At 44.6% G+C, this 18,575-nt stretch overlaps 1 protein-coding gene across 2 annotated transcripts in view; it reads right to left on the bottom strand.

Moving 5' to 3' along the window:
• Window positions 1-8,191: 8,191 nt before the first annotated feature.
• The window catches only part of LOC137433043 (glutamine--fructose-6-phosphate aminotransferase [isomerizing] 1), a 53,776-nt gene continuing 43,392 nt past the window's right edge, over window positions 8,192-18,575 (bottom strand). For both annotated transcript variants that reach the window (XM_068125460.2, XM_068125461.2), the window contains exons 15-19: window positions 16,475-16,589; window positions 14,292-14,419; window positions 12,283-12,450; window positions 11,863-12,024; window positions 8,192-11,513 (exon numbers count right to left, since the gene is read on the bottom strand). In XM_068125460.2, the coding sequence (XP_067981561.1) occupies window positions 11,469-11,513; window positions 11,863-12,024; window positions 12,283-12,450; window positions 14,292-14,419; window positions 16,475-16,589 (618 nt within the window). In that variant the 3' untranslated portion in view covers window positions 8,192-11,468. The remainder of the gene's footprint in view (window positions 11,514-11,862; window positions 12,025-12,282; window positions 12,451-14,291; window positions 14,420-16,474; window positions 16,590-18,575) is intronic.

The following is an 18,575-nucleotide window of genomic DNA, read 5'->3' as shown; positions in this document are numbered from 1 at the left end:
ACACACACACACACACACACACAAATACTGACATGTATACACACACACACACACAAATACTGACATGTATACACACACACAAATACTGACATGTATACACACACACAAATACTGACATGTATACACACACACAAATACTGACATGTATACACACACACACATACACACACACACACACACAAATACTGACATGTATACACACACACAAATACTGACATGTATATACACACACACACACACACACACACACACACACACACACACAAATACTGACATGTATATACACACACACACACACGCGCACACGCGCGCAAAAACACACAACCAACCAACTAGTGTGGGGGTTACCCCCATTGGGACATAATCCACAGGCACGGGACCAGTGGGGCTATTGATTGTATGGGCGTGGCGTGCGCTCGGTTGTTGGAGCCACGCCCCCTGAAGAGTGAGTTGCGTTATGAAAGATGCGTGGTAACCCCTACACTATCCTCATAACATACACTGCTCTAACAACAACTATAAAGACTTCCATTTCTCTTCCATTCTCAATCACTACTATATAAACACCCGATTTATATTCGTGGATGTTACATATAAATATATGAACCAAAAAGACCAGGAGGCAGGTTTCTTCCAAGGGCAGCGAGTTCAATTCCGAACCGAAGAGCACAAATTACTCCAAAGAGAGCGCAGCACACACACGACACACCCCAGGCGTTCAAACACCTCAAGGCGTCACTTCCGTCGCAACCTCGCGCTCAAAAAACAACCACCGGAAGTCCCTTCATGAAGATTCAAATAACTAACTAATTATTGTGTTTACATATTATAACTAACTAACTATTGTGTTTACATATTACAACTAACTAACTATTGTGTTTACATATTATAACTAACTAACTCTTGTGGTACATATTACTCCCCTTACCATCGAGAAATGTCCTTATTTCTTAATCTGGAAGAAACAACAGTTTTCAGCATAAACCAATATTACAACTCAACAAGAAAACAAAACAACAACATAATTAGTCCAATACAAAGTCCTTCAAATTGTGAGGTAAGTGTGTCTGACACTGAGGTCGAACAGGTGCTGCCCTCCTTGAAACAGGCGAATCATGAAGCGGTTCTGGCTTCGAAGGCGACAGTAGTAGTGGTGGGTGTTGGTGAGGTGGGACAGAGCCGTAGATGGAGATCTATCTACAGCTCTGAGGTGGGAGAGTAGGAGGCGAGAGCGTAGGAGGTGAGAGAGTAGGAGATGAGAGAGTATGAGGTGAGAGCATAGGAGGTGAGAGCATAGGAGATGAGAGAGTATGAGGTGAGAGAGTAGGAGATGAGAGAGTAGGAGGTGTGAGAGTAGGAGGTGAGAGAGTAGGAGGTGTGAGAGTAGGAGGTGTGAGAGTAGGAGGTGAGAGAGTAGGAGATGAGAGAGTATGAGGTGAGAGCATAGGAGGTGAGAGCATAGGAGATGAGAGAGTATGAGGTGAGAGAGTAGGAGATGAGAGAGTAGGAGGTGTGAGAGTAGGAGGTGAGAGAGTAGGAGGTGTGAGAGTAGGAGGTGAGAGAGTAGGAGGTGTGAGAGTAGGAGGTGTGAGAGTATGAGGTGAGAGCATAGGAGGTGAGAGCATAGGAGATGAGAGAGTATGAGGTGAGAGAGTAGGAGATGAGAGAGTAGGAGGTGTGAGAGTAGGAGGTGAGAGAGTAGGAGGTGTGAGAGTAGGAGGTGTGAGAGTAGGAGGTGAGAGAGTAGGAGATGAGAGAGTATGAGGTGAGAGAGTAGGAGATGAGAGAGTAGGAGGTGTGAGAGTAGGAGGTGAGAGCGTAGGAGATGAGAGAGTAGGAGGTGAGAGCGTAGGAGGTGTGAGAGTAGGAGGTGAGAGCGTAGGAGATGAGAGAGTAGGAGATGAGAGAGTAGGAGATGAGAGAGTAGGAGGTGAGAGAGTAGGAGGTGAGAGAGTAGGAGGTGTGAGAGTAGGAAGTGGGAGAGTAGGAGGTATGAGAGTAGGAGGTGAGAGAATAGGAGGTGAGAGAGTAGGAGGTGAGAGAGTAGGAGGTGAGAGAGTAGGAGGTGAGAGAGTAGGAGGTGTGAGAGTAGGAGGTGTGAGAGTAGGAGGTGAGAGAGTAGGAGGTGAGAGCGTAGGAGGTGGGAGAGTAGGAGGTGTGAGAGTAGGAAGTGGGAGAGTAGGAGGTATGAGAGTAGGAGGTGAGAGAATAGGAGGTGAGAGAGTAGGAGGTGAGAGAGTAGGAGGTGAGAGAGTAGGAGGTGTGAGAGTAGGAGGTGTGAGAGTAAGAGGTGAGGCACGACGTCCTTGTTCATTGTCCCAGATCGTTTGAGGTCTGGGTGGCTCAGGCAGCATCCCATATTATCCCTGTTGATATTGAGGTTGTGGCCTGGGTGGAGGCAAGAAGCCAGCCAAAGCAGTCAATGGTGGTGGTGTGGTCACTGAAGGTTGGGGCCTAGGGGCAGACACCAATGAGCTTGCAGTCTATGTGAAGTAAGGCTTCAGGTGATTATAGTGCAGAATCCTGGTCTTGGCCTTTGGGATTGAAAGCTCTTGGATTTCAAAGTTCACTGGAAGATGCTCTTTTGACACAGAGTTGGGGTGAAACACTTTGTAGGGGCCAACCCAGCGTAGAGCAAGTTTGTAGCGATAGTTAGCTGGATCGTCCACAAGCACCAAGTCCCCCACGTGGTAAGTTGACTTGAGGCGTTTATCACAGGACAACATTTGCTGTTGTTCTGCTCTCACATTGAATCGAGAAACTTCCTGAAAAGCCTTTTGTAATCTTTATTTGAGCGAAGCTGCATAATCGGCTGGTGTCCCAGGTGTTGGAGATGTCCCTGGCTGAGTGTTCTTCAGAAGAACCTGGAGAGGTAAATGGGCTTCATGTCCATGTGCCAGATAAAAGGAAGTAAAGCCTGTGCTGGCATGAGTCGTCGTGTTGTAGGCCACCTCAACCTGGGTGGTGATGTTCATCCCATTCCATTCCTCTGTGAAACAAGGCTTTGGCCAGTTCGTCCTTCATGGTACGATTGTAATGTACGTTGGACGGCTCCATCACGTTGTGGGTGATATGCTGACGTTCAGAGTTTGTGAATGTCCAGGTGAGAGCAGAGATGCTTGATCAAGTTTGAATCAAACCGTCTGCCTTGATCCGAATGCAAGGCCTCTGGGACTCCATGTTGACGGATGTACTGCTCAAAAATACAGTGAGCTACTGATTCAGATGTTTGGTCTCGTAGAGGGTAAAGATTTACAAACCTGGAATAAAGATCCATGACAACTAGCACGTAACGATGTGGGAAACTCTGTTAAAACAGCAGCAATTATCTGAAAGGGCCTCAAGGGTGAAATGGGCACCAAAGGGGTCTGGTGCCGAGGCACAGGAGACCTTCGCGATTGACGCGCTGGACATCATTGGCAATGGTCTGAAATGTCAACAGACATACAAGGCCAATAAAATGACTGCGTAGCTTCATGCTATGTTCTGGAGTCGCCATAGTGTCCAGATATGGGATGTCCATGGACACGTTGTCGCACTTGGGGAATTAAAGACTTTGGGATCACCACATGTGATACATCACTTCGAGAGGGTGAATGGCGGATCTGTCGACACAGGACATCGTCCTTCACTGTAAGGTGACCAAACAGTCCACAGTTTCCTGAGGTAAGGCAAGGCATTGGTACCATAGTTATTGAGGATTTGAAAAAACTGTCCCTTTTCCGCATCCAAAATCACCGCTGCCACCAGTACAACACCCGATTTATATTCGTGGATGTCACATATAAATAGAAGAACCAAAGGACCAGGAGGCGGGTTTCTTCCAAGGGCAATGTATTCAATCCCGAACCGTACAGCATAAATTACTCCAAAGCGAGCGAGCGTTTAAGCACCTCCAAACCACACTCCCGTCCCATCCTCCCGTCCCATCCTCGAGCTCAAAAAGCAACCACCGGAAGTCCCTGCAAGATCTGAGCATTCAAATAACTAATTATTGTGTTTACATATTGTAACTAACGATTTGGTACTTTCCTGTTATCCCAGCCTGGTAATTGAGGAACTACATCAGCGGCACAAAGAGGTGAGAGAGTAGGAGATGAGAGAGTATGAGGTGAGAGAGTAGGAGATGAGAGAGTAGGAGGTGTGAGAGCGTAGGAGGTGAGAGCGTAGGAGTGTATAACTAATTATTGTGTTTACATATTGTAACTAACGATTTGGTACTTTCCTGTTATCCCAGCCTGGTAATTGAGGAACTACATCAGCGGCACAAAGAGGTGAGAGAGTAGGAGATGAGAGAGTATGAGGTGAGAGAGTAGGAGATGAGAGAGTAGGAGGTGTGAGAGCGTAGGAGGTGAGAGCGTAGGAGGTGGGAGAGTAGGAGGTGAGAGCGTAGGAGGTGTGAGAGTAGGAGGTGAGAGCGTAGGAGATGAGAGTAGGAGGTGAGAGCGTAGGAGGTGGGAGAGTAGGAGGTGAGAGCATAGGAGGTGGGAGAGTAGGAGGTGGGAGAGTAGGAGGTGAGAGAGTAGGAGATGAGAGAGTAGGAGGTGAGAGAGTAGGAGGCGAGGCTTCCAGAGAAATTATGCAACCAGCGGCCACAGGCTGCATACGAAACAACAACTGTTCGACGTGCCTCCATAAACTTCCTCCAAATGCAAAGTGAGGCTTTCAAGGTAGCCTAGGCCACTCCCTCACACATCCTCCTCCTTTCTGTTCCACACACTCCCAAGTCGAGCAATAAATGCATAAGGAATTCCCAATATACCCACTACACCCAATCTCAAATTTCTGCCGTGAAACTCGCCAACCCTTCTCCCGACACTCTGCCTCCAGCTCACTGTACCTTCCTCTCGTGCACCTCCTCCATGTTCTCTTCCCAAGGTACTGACAATTCCCCCAAGATGCCGGCCTTGTTGCACCTGACGAGATGACAATGTCAGGCCGCAACCTTGTCATGCAGATCTCCTCTGGGAATCCCAATTGTGGCTATAAATCTGCCACTAACTGCCAATCAAGCATTTAACAGCCCTCTTGCTTTCCACCTCTTACCACTTGGCCCTCTGCCAAACAACACCTCTCGCCCATCGGTCTCCTTCTCCACTCTTCTCTCTCTCGATCTCAGCACCTCTTGTTGCACCATCTGCACTACCACCACCAGTGACCATCGAGTTCTTGGTCACCTCTTACCAAGGCCCTTCTCCCCCGATTGCTGTTTGGCCGGGCGGCCAGCTCTAGGAAGAGTCCTGGTTGTTCCAAACTTCTTCCATTTAAGAATTATGGAGGCCACTGTGCTCTTGGAAACCTTCAATGCAGCAGAATTTTTTTTGTAGGTTTCTCCAGATCTGTTCCTCAACACAATCCTGTCTGAGCTCAGCAGGCAGTTCCTTCAACCTCATGGCTTGGTTTTTGCTCTGATATGCATTGTCAGCTGTGAGACCTTATATAAACAGGTGTGTGCCTTTCCAAATCATGTCCAATCAATTGAATTTACCACAGGTGGACTCCAATCAAGGTGTAGAAACATCTCAAAGATGATCAAGAGAAATGGGAGGCACCTGAGCTAAATTTCAAGTGTCGTAGCAAAGGGTATGAATAACGTCAATGTGATATTTCAGTTTTTTCTTTTTAATAAATTTGCAAAACTTTCTAAAATCCTGTTTTCTCTTTGTCATTATGGGGTATTGAGTGCAGATTCATGAGGGGAAAAATGAATTTAAACGATTTCAGCATAAGGCTGCAACATAACAAAATGTGAAAAAAGTGAAGGGGTCTGAATACTTTCTGAATGCACGGTATATATACACAAAGAATTAAGTTAAGCACCCCTACACAACGAATTAAGGTAAGCACCCCCTAATATATATTCTTTGTGTATATGTATACATTGGCATATATTCTAAGGTATGTGAGATCAAATAATGATTGGTATGACATTAGCAATTATCCATTGATGAAATTGAGTGATCAAAGTGAAAAAAAGTGATTGGTTGAGTCAGTGATCCGATCACGTGGGTCCTACACACGTTATTGACGCAAAGATCGCTAGAGGTCTTCTCAGAACAATGACTGTACGTTAGAAAACATAAACGTCATCCACACTGTCCGTGATGGACCTATAGCTCCATACTTAAATTGAGGTGAAAATATGCCTAAAATTCCCAAAAAATTTCACCTTAAATTATTCAGAATAAAATATTGAAAACGGCATGATTGTTATGTTTTTATGTGACCATAATATCACTTCTCCAGAAAATATAGCAATATCATGGGTATATTACACTGTTTTGACGACAACAAACTTGTAATGTGCGAGGTTGTAAAAAAACGGGGGGGGGGGTGCTTAACTTAATTCTTTGTGTATACATATAACTGAAAAATAGCAGAAACCCCACATTACGAGTATTTCTTTAGTAAATGTGATTAGTCATGTCACCTTCACCTACCACCCGTATAAGGGATGGGGAAAATGCGTTGTGAGTATTCCATCCCCATTGTGATTCCCCACCTTCTGGAAATTTCCCCCCTTCCATCCATCCTTCACACATACATGCATCCTGCCGTCAGCTTTCCATCCATCCCAATTCCTCACCCTTTCGCTTCTAAACCTCTATTCCCCATGCTTCCCTAAAAGCCTTCACCCTTTACCACTCACACACTGTAAATATTTGTTTAATCCATTCCAGTACCTCCCATCCCTAATCCCTTTGAATCCTTTTTCCCGATGCCCTATGTTTTCCCTATTTTGTCTCCTGCAACTATCCACACAACCACATACATTTGAAGCCGACATTAGCACTGCCAGTGGCCGTCATTGGGCAAGGCAGTGCCTATGTGTTCAACACTACTGTCGGAAATGCTATCGCTATGCTCTTGGGGCGTGGCTCGGGCGCACGGACACAGTGGAGCTGACCTGCCGGGCCAATGGAGACGTAACACAAGCAGGTAAGAGGGTGCCTCCATCGCCTTTGCCACGCCTTGCTCCAAGCTCAATAAAGGCCTGGACGAGTGAGTGAATGCAGCCACCGCCTTCTGAAAAACTGCCTTCCTGCAGCCTTATTGATGCTACCAGATGAACCATGAGCAGTTGGACGAACCTGCCATTACGAATTATTGCCTGGATGAGTGCGCCAACACCAGGCTGACCAAAGTGGTTCCAAGGGCAAACTCAGCAAGCGGTCTTCGGGCACGGAGGCTCCAAACACACACACACACACATTTCTGACAATGCACCACCAAATGTACCGTGTTTCCCTTCCTCCTCACCATCCCCTTAACTTTTGACTGACGCAAGGCCACCTGTTTGCTTGGGGTGAGCCAGGGGCCGACACAAACCCCCGATCTTTATCTCCTTCTCTCTACTTTCCTCGAGTGTGTATGGCGTGTCTGTCTGTTCCTAGATAATTAAAATTGTGTAAGGGGAACTTCTGTGCTGGGAGTTAATACTTTTCTTGTGTTTCTATTGTTTGTATGTGCCTTGTGAATATTTGCATGTAATAACTGTGCCTATACGTACATGCCTCGTTGAACTGGTGGTAAAATATTCCAAACCTGCTTGGTTGTCTTTTCCTTCATTGGTTCGATATAGCATACGGAATAAATAGACAAGACGTTGTACCCCACTGATTTGCTGTGCTAAATAGGCAATACCCACCTGTGGTTCCACTCGGCTGTACCCTAATAAGTATACGAGGTGGGAAGTTGACCGTGGTTCCCCAATTAGGATAGCTAAACCATCGATAAGATAATGCGATAGTTGGGCACGAGGACCCTGCTCGGTTTAACTGCTTCAACCGGAATCCGCAGTTGCTTTACAACCCGTCGGACCGCGAAGGTATCCGTGGCTTATCAGCTTCAGAGGTCAGGGAAGTGGGTCCGAGAAACCTCCTCTCCCCCCGCCCCCTCATGAAACCCACCTGTCGACCCCCCAGAAACTGTAACAATACAGACAAAAATAATAGCACCATGCTCCCCTACATGTATATAAAAGGAATATTTCCCCTCCCCCTAACCCACCCATTCCCCCACCCTCTAGTGAAATTAAGTAGAGATTAAATTAATGTGGTATAGATATAGTGTAGGAATGATGGGCCGAATGGTCTCCTATATGCAAATTCCTGGTACCAGTATATCCATTCATTTCTAAAAAAAGGGATAAAAACAAGAAACAAGCAAATCAAATGAATAAACAAAAATATTGCACCTGTTCACCATTTTTATTGCAGAAAGTAGAAAGATAGAAGTTTGAAAATACACAAAATCACATTATATAGCAGATTTTACATCCATGCCATGTTAATGAAGATTTAAACTTGAAGGTACAGGCCTGTTTGAACGTGAGAAGTGAGGAGGAGGGCCAAGCGGAGAGGGGAGGGGTTGGAGGGGTTACAAACTCCATGATTCAATTTAACGTGTAGTGGAAAACACAATAACAAGCCGTCTCATGGATGTCCGTACATAAGCCGTCTCATGGACGTCCGCACAATAATTAGCCGTCTCATGGTTGTCCGCACAATAACGAGCCGTCTCATGGATGTCTTCAATAACGAGCCATCTCATGGATGTCCATACAATTACAAGCCATCTCATGGATGTCCATACAATAACGGGCCATCTTATGGATGTCCTCACAATAACGAGCCGTCTCATGGATGTCCTCACAATAACGAGCCATCTCATGGATGTCCATACAATAACGAGCCATCTCATGGATGTCCATACAATAACGAGCCGTCTCATGGATGTCCATCCAATAACAAGCCATCTCATGGATGTCCATACAATAACGAGTCGTCTCATGGATGTCCATACAATAACGAGCCGTCTCATGGATGTCCTCACAATAACGAGCCATCTCATGGATGTCCTCACAATAACGAGCTAACTCATGGATGTCCTCACAATAACGAGCCGTCTCATGGATGTCCTCACAATAACGAGCCATCTCATGGATGTCCATACAATAACGAGCCGTCTCATGGATGTCCATACAATAACGAGCCGACTCATGGATGTCCATACAATAACGAGCCATCTCATGGATGTCCATACAATAACGAGCCGTCTCATGGATGGCCTCACAATAACGAGCCGTCTCATGGATGTCGATATAATAATGAGCCATCTCATTGATGTCCTCACAATAACGAGCCGTCTCATGGATGTCCTCAATAACGAGCCGTCTCATGGATGTCCTCAATAACGAGCCGTCTCATGGATTGTCCATACAATAACGAGCCATCTCATGGATGTCGATGCAATAACGAGCAGTCTCATGGATGTCCTCAATAACGAGCCGTCTCATGGATTGTCCACACAAAAACAAGCCATCTCATGGATGTCGATATAATAACGAGCCATCTCATGGATGTCCTCACAATAACGAGCCGTCTCATGGATGTCCTCAATAACGAGCCGTCTCATGGATGTCCTCAATAATGAGCCGTCTCATGGATGTCCTCAATAACGAGCCGTCTCATGGATTGTCCATACAATAACGAGCCATCTCATGGATGTCGATGCAATAACGAGCAGTCTCATGGATGTCCTCAATAACGAGCCGTCTCATGGATGTCCGCTTCACACAAAGTGACAAATCATACGTGTTAATAAAAGAAAACAAACACCTTTTACACCATGAATGTTATACAGTACTAGCAATCCTTCTTCAAACCTTCACAAGTAACATTCACCAAAATGAAAATATATGTGTGGAACAAAATCAAATGTAGAAATAGATAAATAATGGTTAACCATATACTACTTCCACCGCTTTACAACGATGCCTATAGCCTTCCTCGTAACAAATCAAAACTCCCCAAAACTCAGTAATTTCTTTTAAAATAACAAAATGACAATGAACCAGATTCCAGTAACGATAATAATAATAATAATAATAGTGTTAAAAATAACAAACCCAGGAAGTTTATATCTAAAAGTCCAACAATCCAAGGGGTTAAATGATCAAGTGTTTGTAAACAAAACCATCCTTCACCATTGAGTAGAATTACATTGAAGCTCGTTAAGTGGGCGTGGTCCAAATCAAATATAATAAACATTTCCCTCAATCTGTGATTTTAGAAAGTTACACTGATAAATAGATCCAGGGAATGCCATTGGGAAGGTAAGCTTTACATCAGTGTGCATTTCCATAGGGAATCTATGTGAGCACTCTACCATACAGTACTTTACTAGGCCTTGGATTTTGCTTTCACAAAATATCCACGGAATGTGAGCCCTAAAGCAAAAACACACAAAAGCTTTCACACAGCAGTAGTAAGAACAAAAGCACAACTCAGGGAGTAAAGTAACAGTCACAGGACCCAATGGACGACATATGAATGCACAAAATAAAAACTTGTAACATTGACCAGGATCAACAAGGATAGTACTCGTGTATATAAACCAGTCTAGTTTGGTGATTAACTCTTGGAGAAACCCCATGGCCCACAAACCAAGCAGCACTATGGTACAGGAGAGTGGGAAAGTTTCTCCACTACCTGTTTTCCAACATCCGGTGTATCTCATCTCGATCATCTCAGGTGCTGCATCAATTGAAACATACCTTTGATCAATTGAGAAAATACATTTTCACAGTCACCGTTAACATTGTACCACATGCAGTAAAACAATGTCCTTCAGCACTCTCTTGTTCCGGTTTTGTTTTTCGAGGAGACAACGCATGGCAGCATTGCTCTACAAGAGGCCAGACGTCACGTTTACAACGTCCCTCAATAATCCTCTTCTTAATTCACAATTTATGAGCCGAGACCAAACAGGCATAAAAATATACATTTTAAACTCACAAAAGGATTTCAGTTCAACCGACAGAAAAATAATAATTACTCGATGTTTTCCAGTCGTGAGAGGAAAACAATAATAGTTTCCTTCGTCGTTAAAAGCGTTAGCAGATGTTTCCATACATCGGTATATATCCCCTAACAAAGAGCGGAAAAGCTAGATTAGTACATGATGATGATAAAGTGTATCAAAGTATGATATATGCCATGTAAACCCGACTGAGAAAGCCAGACATAGAGAGCAGCATCCTAAATTTACTAAAGAAGCACCCCTCTGTAAATGAAGGAATAAACCTTAGAAATAAACAACCTTTGGAAGTCACATTAAACAAAAAAATAACCAAAAAGATTTAGAGGCTAAAATATGGAACAGAGAAGAAAAATGTGTAGATTTGAGCTCAGTAGAAAATGAAGGAACACCCACGTATGCCACGTTACTAAAGATGTCCATCGCTGCACAGCAACCGTGCCCAGAACTTCATGGATTTGTAGAAGACCCTGTGACTGCAGAAAGAAGAAGAGACGCTTCTGATATAATAATAAAATATAAAAAAACCAACAGCAAAGCATCGGAAAGTCCTAATGTGGGACGAGCGATTGTAGTTGAAAGGAAGTGATAAGACAATTTCATTGAGATGCGAGCATCGAATGCAGGAGCCTCGGACATGGAGCGGATCATTCTACGGTCACCGATTTCGCCAAGTTTCTTGGGAAGTCAACCTACAAATAAACAAACATGGAGAGCACTTTTGTCAGCAACCAACTGCTGTGATTCCCCCACAACACAACATAGTCCACAACTACGTTCTTAATGTAAACCACAGTAGTAGATATGAGACACAGAAGCAAGTTCCATTTAACCATCTACAACACAAGTATATGGGCCATGTTGCTGGACACAAAGGTCCAGCTAGCCAGCAAAGTGCAAGGAAGGTAACGTAGAGGATGAACAAGTACAATCACGACAGATTTGCACACAGACGCATTTCCATTCAAACCCCTAATGGTGTCCCATGCTGTAAGATGGATAGCTAAGGTACAGCGCGTGGGTGTGAATGCATGCCCTCACATCGTAGCCCCGGAGAATCGCCAGGTGCAGGGAGAGCAGCTGCAGTGGGATGACCGACAGTATTCCCTGCAAGCAGTCTTGGGTGTGAGGAATCTCGATTGTGCGATACGCATGCTTTGAGCTCTCCTCGTCGTTACGTTCACAAATCAGGATAGGATGTCCCTTGAGGTTGCAAGATTAAAGTCAAGCTCGGTAAACAACACTCAGAAGAAAAGGGAGAATGTGAATCTCACCAACATCCAAAATATTACCGGTTCCACAATGAACCTCGGTGCACACTGAAAATACCCATTTATGATCGTACAGAGGAAACATTGAGCAGCAATTGAACAAACTTCCATAACCATGAGCCAAGACCCAATGGTCCAGAGCTAGGGCAAGAGCCTCGAAGTAAATGCCAAATTGGCAAAAATTTCTTACCTGGCGAGCCACCACCTGCTGCAGCGCATTCTGGCACTTGACATATGTTGGATCTTTCACAATAATCATGATGACTGGCATCATTTTATCGACCAATGCCAGAGGACCGTGCTTGAGCTCCCCGGCAAGGATCCCCTCAGAATGCATGTAAGTGATCTCCTTGATTTTCTGCAATTTGAAGGAGACGTACCAAATAACACGGCTCGTCAAATTCCAGGCACAAAGAGGAAAGAGAAAGGAAGAAAATTGAAATCTTTGTTTCCCAAAATATTTCCTTCCTTGTTAAAATTCATTCTTCCACATTTTGTTTTTACATGATGCATTTGTTTTTTCCCTTGTTCTACTTGCTCACCTAATGTCTTTTTTATGTACCATCACTTCTTATCTAATTACGCCTTGGTCAGACTGAAGAGAAGAAAACAGATGTGCTTGCTCATATGCAGGAGAGGGGGTGTGGAGGAGAGCAAAGAAGCCCTAATCTGGGCCCCTAAATGAACTGACAGTGCCATGTGCTAATCACCACTTTAATGGAGGCGCATGCCACGCGCCATTGGAATAAGAGATGCAACAATCTGCTGGAGATCACCCTGTCAAAGCATCAAATTTCACTGCCAATTATGGTGCAAGTAACAGCACAAAACAGCAGTCGTACCCTTGCTGCAGATATGCACGGCATACGGAGGGAATCAAGTACGGCATCAGGTCCGCATAGCATGCACGACTCAAGGAGAATATGCTTAAAGGTTAAGAAGGGTAAAGGAGGATTTACATAACTAAAAATTGGTTTATTCAAAACTCCAAAAGTTGTTTTTAACCAAATAATAATAATAATGATAAACAGACTTGATGGTGCAGTGGTTAGAGGGTGCGATCCCAGTCTGGGAGGTTGGGCGGTTCAACAACCGACAGACTCGTACCAAAGACTTTAAAATGGTTCCTGCTTGATGTTCAGCATTTAAAAGATAAGAGCACGGACAAACAGACATCGGTTGGCATCCATGGGGGAGGAGGAAATTCCTCCTTACGAAATGCCCCGCTGAGTAGTGAGAAAGGTAACGCCATTGTGGTGACGTCGCTGGTACTCAGCTGGTACCGTGCATATCTGCAGCTGGCAGGATGTGACGGCACTTCCCCAGTTCAGTGACTGTTTGTTTAACAGTCCTGTGTTGTTGTGTGTCCGTCTGCATGTTAATGTGTGTGAGATGTGTGTGGCAGCTCCACTACGAGACTTATATACTTCAAAAAAATCAAGTTAAATTTAGAAATGGATCATTTTTTTATAGAAAAAGAATAGAGCTTTCACTTAGGCTTTTCTCTGCCGTTTCTCTATGATGCAACCAATGAAATAAAGCAAAAGTTTGTCATCAGGTTGACCACTTGAGCTGTTCTGAGTCGTATAGTATCAAAATAAATTAGAACGGCACTCAATAGAGCGCATACTTCCACCAGGCTGAACAGTCTATCCGATAGGCCGGACCTGGATTCGGACCTGCACCAACATCTAATCAGCTTGTTCTTGACATTTAACTAACTCATCCACCAAGTTTAGCCATAACAGGTCCATAATTTTTTGAAATATCATGTTATATATCGCTTTTCGCCCAATCACTCAATGGTGAAGAATCACTTAAAAAATTCTCTGATCCGGATTCAGATTTGAATCTTCACCAAAATTTAATCAGTTCTTCCTAGTCACATGCGCAACTTCTCCACCAAGGTTCGTCCGAATCCACCCACAACTTTTTGAGATATCTGGTTCACAGACAAACAGACAGACAGGGGTGAAAACATAACCCCCATCCACCTTCGGTGGCGGAGGTAACAAGTATTATTTAAAATCTGCTTATTGTGAGATTAAATCCACTAATGACCAAATTAATGCGATCACGGTTTTAACCACATGACATCAAAAGAGCATTGCAGCAAGTAAAAGTGATTATACATCAAACATTAGTACAGATAAAGGGGGAGAGAGGTGCGTGTGGTGCAGGGTCTGGGGCTGCATGTACCAGGGCACCCTCTAGGCACGTTGCGTAGTTGTATCCACGACCCATGACCAGCAGGGAACGCTCACAGGTGAGCTCTTGTGCGAGAACCTGGATCTGCTCATTCAGCTCAAGAACCTGGCGAATTTGATCTGCACCAACATGCTGTGCATTACAACTCTCACAACACTTCCTTTTCACCAGCACAAGTGATGCTAACAATATTATATATAAAGCAATAACCAAATGCTACCTCTTTTTCTCCCCCAAATATATAAATCCATATTGAGTTAAAAAAAACCTTTAATTGAACAAAGAATGACAACATTTCGGTCAGCGACACGCAATACAAGGTGCCTCTGCTGATCTTTCCCAAGAGTGAAGAAAATATTTATAAACCCCCTCTTCCCTATAAACAAGATAAACCTCAATAAGCCTCTATAAACATTTAAACAAGAACACGTCATGCAGAGCACGATACTTGCAAAATTCACCCCCCCCCCCCCCCCTCCAAGAAAAGGTTTCCATTGATCCATTTCATCAAGATTAAAATTGACGACCTTGATCAAAGCTCAGGTCAATAGGATGAAAAGTGATGATTTTTCAGATGAAAATTGATGATTTTAGAAGTTTGACCTAGAGTTAACCTCTGTTTGATCTTTTGACCACAAAAATAGTTGGTTTCTCAATTCAGTGAGGCACTATGCAAATGCTGTTAAATTTTCAAGTCAATCAGATGAAAATGTATGATTTTTCTGATAAAAATGGATGATTTTGGAGGTTTGACCTTGAGTCGACCTTTGACCGTTTGACCTCAAAATTAGTTGGTTTCCTATTTTAGTTACTCGATCTACAAATGCTGTGCAATTTTCAAGTCAATCGGATGAAAAATAGCGATTTTAGAAATTTGACCTCCAGATGACCTTTGACCTCAAAATGAATAGGCCTCTCAATTGTGACGACCTTTACAAATTGGTGAAGTCCATGATGATCAGTTTGGAATTGTAACCTGTAGGCAAGTGACAAACAGACAAACAAACAAACAGAATAACAAACGCAACGACTTTGGTTTCGATTGGACTCCGACAACCGACCAACCGAAATCTTCGATTTTGCAAGTAATAACTAGAACGACACTCAGTAGAGAGCCATACAACTCAATGGTGAACAATCTATTAAAAAATTATACTAGCTGTATCCAGATCTGGATCTTCACCAAAATTGAATTGATTTTTCGTTGTCAGACACACAACCTGTCCAACAAATTTTGTCTAAATCCATCCACAACTCTGAGATATCCTGCTATGCATAGTTTTAGGCCCTATCTCCCAATGGTGAAGAATCACTTAAAATATAGTAGCCGGATCCGAATCCTCACCTAAATCTAATCATTTCGTCCTTGTCACATACGCTACCTCTCTGCCAAATTTAGTCCGAATCAGTCCACAAATTTTTGAGATATTTTGTTCACAAACGGACAGACAAACAGACAGACAGACAGACAGACAGACATGGGTGAAAACATAACCTCCATTCACTGGAACCGCACAAGATCCTTATGACCCCCCAAGATGCCCAAGACTCTTAAGTTACTATTATACCATTTAGAACCCTTTAGACCCTGTTAGGGCCCTTAGACCCCTAAACACTCCATCGACCCTTTAGAACCCCAAGACTCCTTTGAACATTAAGCCCCTGTAGACCCCCAAAAAACCCTGTTAGGACCCTTCGACTATATATAACCCGTTTGATCCCTTTCGAAACCTCAGACCCTTTCAACACTTTAGACACCTTTAGACCCCTTCATCATTTAGACTTTTTATTCCCTTTAGACTCCACGAACCCTTTACACAAGTCCCTTGACTTAGGTCCCTCTACTCCCTTTACACCAGTTGGACCTTTTTAGACCCTTCTTACATGCTTGAGAGATTAGACCATTTTGACCCCTTAGACATTAATTACTATTGGAAAATACGCCTTTAGACCTTTGAGAAGCTTTTAAGCACACACCAAGCAAACACTTATAGTCTTCTTGCAAAACACAGAGTATACTTTTTTTACAGCAAGTGAGGCGCAAACTCGACCTACCCAGGTACTCTGCTAGTGAATCATACAACAATGCAGAAATCGAAAGGAGGAAGTCCCATACGGAATATTTTGAATGACAAAGGGGAGATTTTAATGAAGTGTTTGAGAGTAGCAGCTACCTTGGAGTATTCGCAGACCATCGATGATCTCTCTTCGTCGCTTTTGCATGGAGAGACGATCATCACACATCATGAGGCTAAACATCACCATGGCCACAAACTGGCTTGTGTAAGCCTAGAAGAGATAACGTGAGTGTTGAGGATCTGGGTGCATATTAAAATGCAATAATGCACGATGACACACAAAATAAAACGATATACTGTATCTCCTCCTGCCTTGACCAACTTGTGCCTATAAAAACCAAAACAGTTTCTTTCACCCATTCTGCTCCCTGGTTTACCCCTGAACTCCGCCTGATGAAAACTCGTGCTCGCCAACTTGAAAGACTCCGCAATAAAACAGGTCTCACAGTTCACTCCCAGGCCTACAAGGACCACATACAACACTATAAAGATGCCCTCTCCCGCGCCCGCTCCGCCTACTACTCTCAAATTATCCACTCTGGCTCCGGAAACCCAAAAGCACTCTTCTCTACAATAAACAAACTCCTCAGCCCCCTGAACACCACCACCCAGTCATTCACAATAGACAACTGCATCTCCTTCCTTTCATTCTTCCAACGCAAAATTGAAAACATCTACAACAGCTTGACCACCACCGCACCCGCTCCCCCTCAAACCACCTGCCCCCCCTTATCCTGCCATCCCCTGTCTCAATTCTCCCGAGTCTCCCCTACTGACCTCTCTGAACTCATCGGAATGAAAACTGCCACCTGCACTCTTGACCCCATCCCCTCCAGCTTTGTCAAGGCCTCCCTTCCTGCTCTCTCTCCACTTATCATTGCAACAATAAACTCCTCCCTGTCTACAGGCATCGTCCCACCATCCCTCAAAATTGCTGCTGTTACCCCCATTCTGAAAAAACCTGGACTAAACCCCGACACCCTAAATAACTTCAGACCCATCTCCAACCTACCCTTTCTGTCAAAGGTTTTGGAACGCACTGTAGCCACTCAACTCAAACATCACCTCTCTGCCAATAACCTGTATGAAACATTCCAATCCGGATTCCGCTCCAACCACAGTACTGAAACTGCTCTCCTCAAAATCACCAACGACCTTCTCCTCTCCTCTGACGCTGGCAACCTCAACATTCTCATCCTCCTCGACCTCAGCGCCGCCTTTGACACCATCGATCACACCATCCTCCTCACCCGACTTGAAACCACCTTTAACATTACCGGCACTGCCCTCTCTTGGATTAAATCATACCTCTCTGACAGACGTCAGTTCATCTCCATCAATAACTGCAAATCCCCTACTGCTCCCCTCCCCCAAGGTGTCCCCCAAGGTTCAGTTCTTGGCCCCCTCCTCTTCATCCTTTACCTGTCCCCCCTCGGTCACTTAATCCGCCGTCATGGTCTCCAATTCCACTGCTTCGCCGATGACATCCAGCTTTTCATCTCCACCAAGTCCATCTCCACCGCCACCCACTCTATCCTGACAAACTGCATCACTGAAATAAAATCCTGGCTTCAAATCAACTTCCTCAAACTTAACTGTGATAAATCTGAAATAATCATCATTGGCCCAAAAACGCTCACCAAGTCCACCCATAACTTTGCCCTCAACATCGACGGTTTCCCAGTATCCACCTCCCCTCACATCCGGAATCTTGGCATCATCTTTGACCAAACCCTCTCCTTCGACAAATACACTAAACAGATCACAAAGACAGCCTTCTTTCACCTGAAAAACATCGCCCGTCTCCGTCCATCCCTCTCCTCCGTGGCTGCAGAAACCCTCATCCACGCCTTCATCACTTCCCGTCTGGACTACTGCAATAGCCTCCTTTATGGTTCACCCTCAACAATCACCAATAAACTCCAATACATTCAGAACTCCGCTGCCCGTCTACTCACCCATTCCCGGACCCGTGACCACATCACCCCCGTCCTTTACAAGCTTCACTGGCTCCCCATCTCCCAGAGAATCCAGTACAAAATCCTCCTCTTGACCTACAAAGCCCTCCATAACCTGGCCCCATCCTACCTGGCTGACCTCCTCTCCAGACACACTCCCACCCGCAACCTCCGCTCTGCTGGTACCAACCTCCTGACCCCCCCCCCCCCCCATCCGGACCAAATTTAGATCCTGGGGG

Source organism: Myxine glutinosa, chromosome 8, assembly GCF_964187855.1.
Source record: "Myxine glutinosa chromosome 8, kmMyxGlut1.1, whole genome shotgun sequence".
Classification (NCBI taxonomy): Eukaryota; Metazoa; Chordata; class Myxini; order Myxiniformes; family Myxinidae; genus Myxine; species Myxine glutinosa.
Note: the sequence above shows the minus strand (reverse complement) of the source record. Positions and strands in the feature narration are given on the sequence as shown.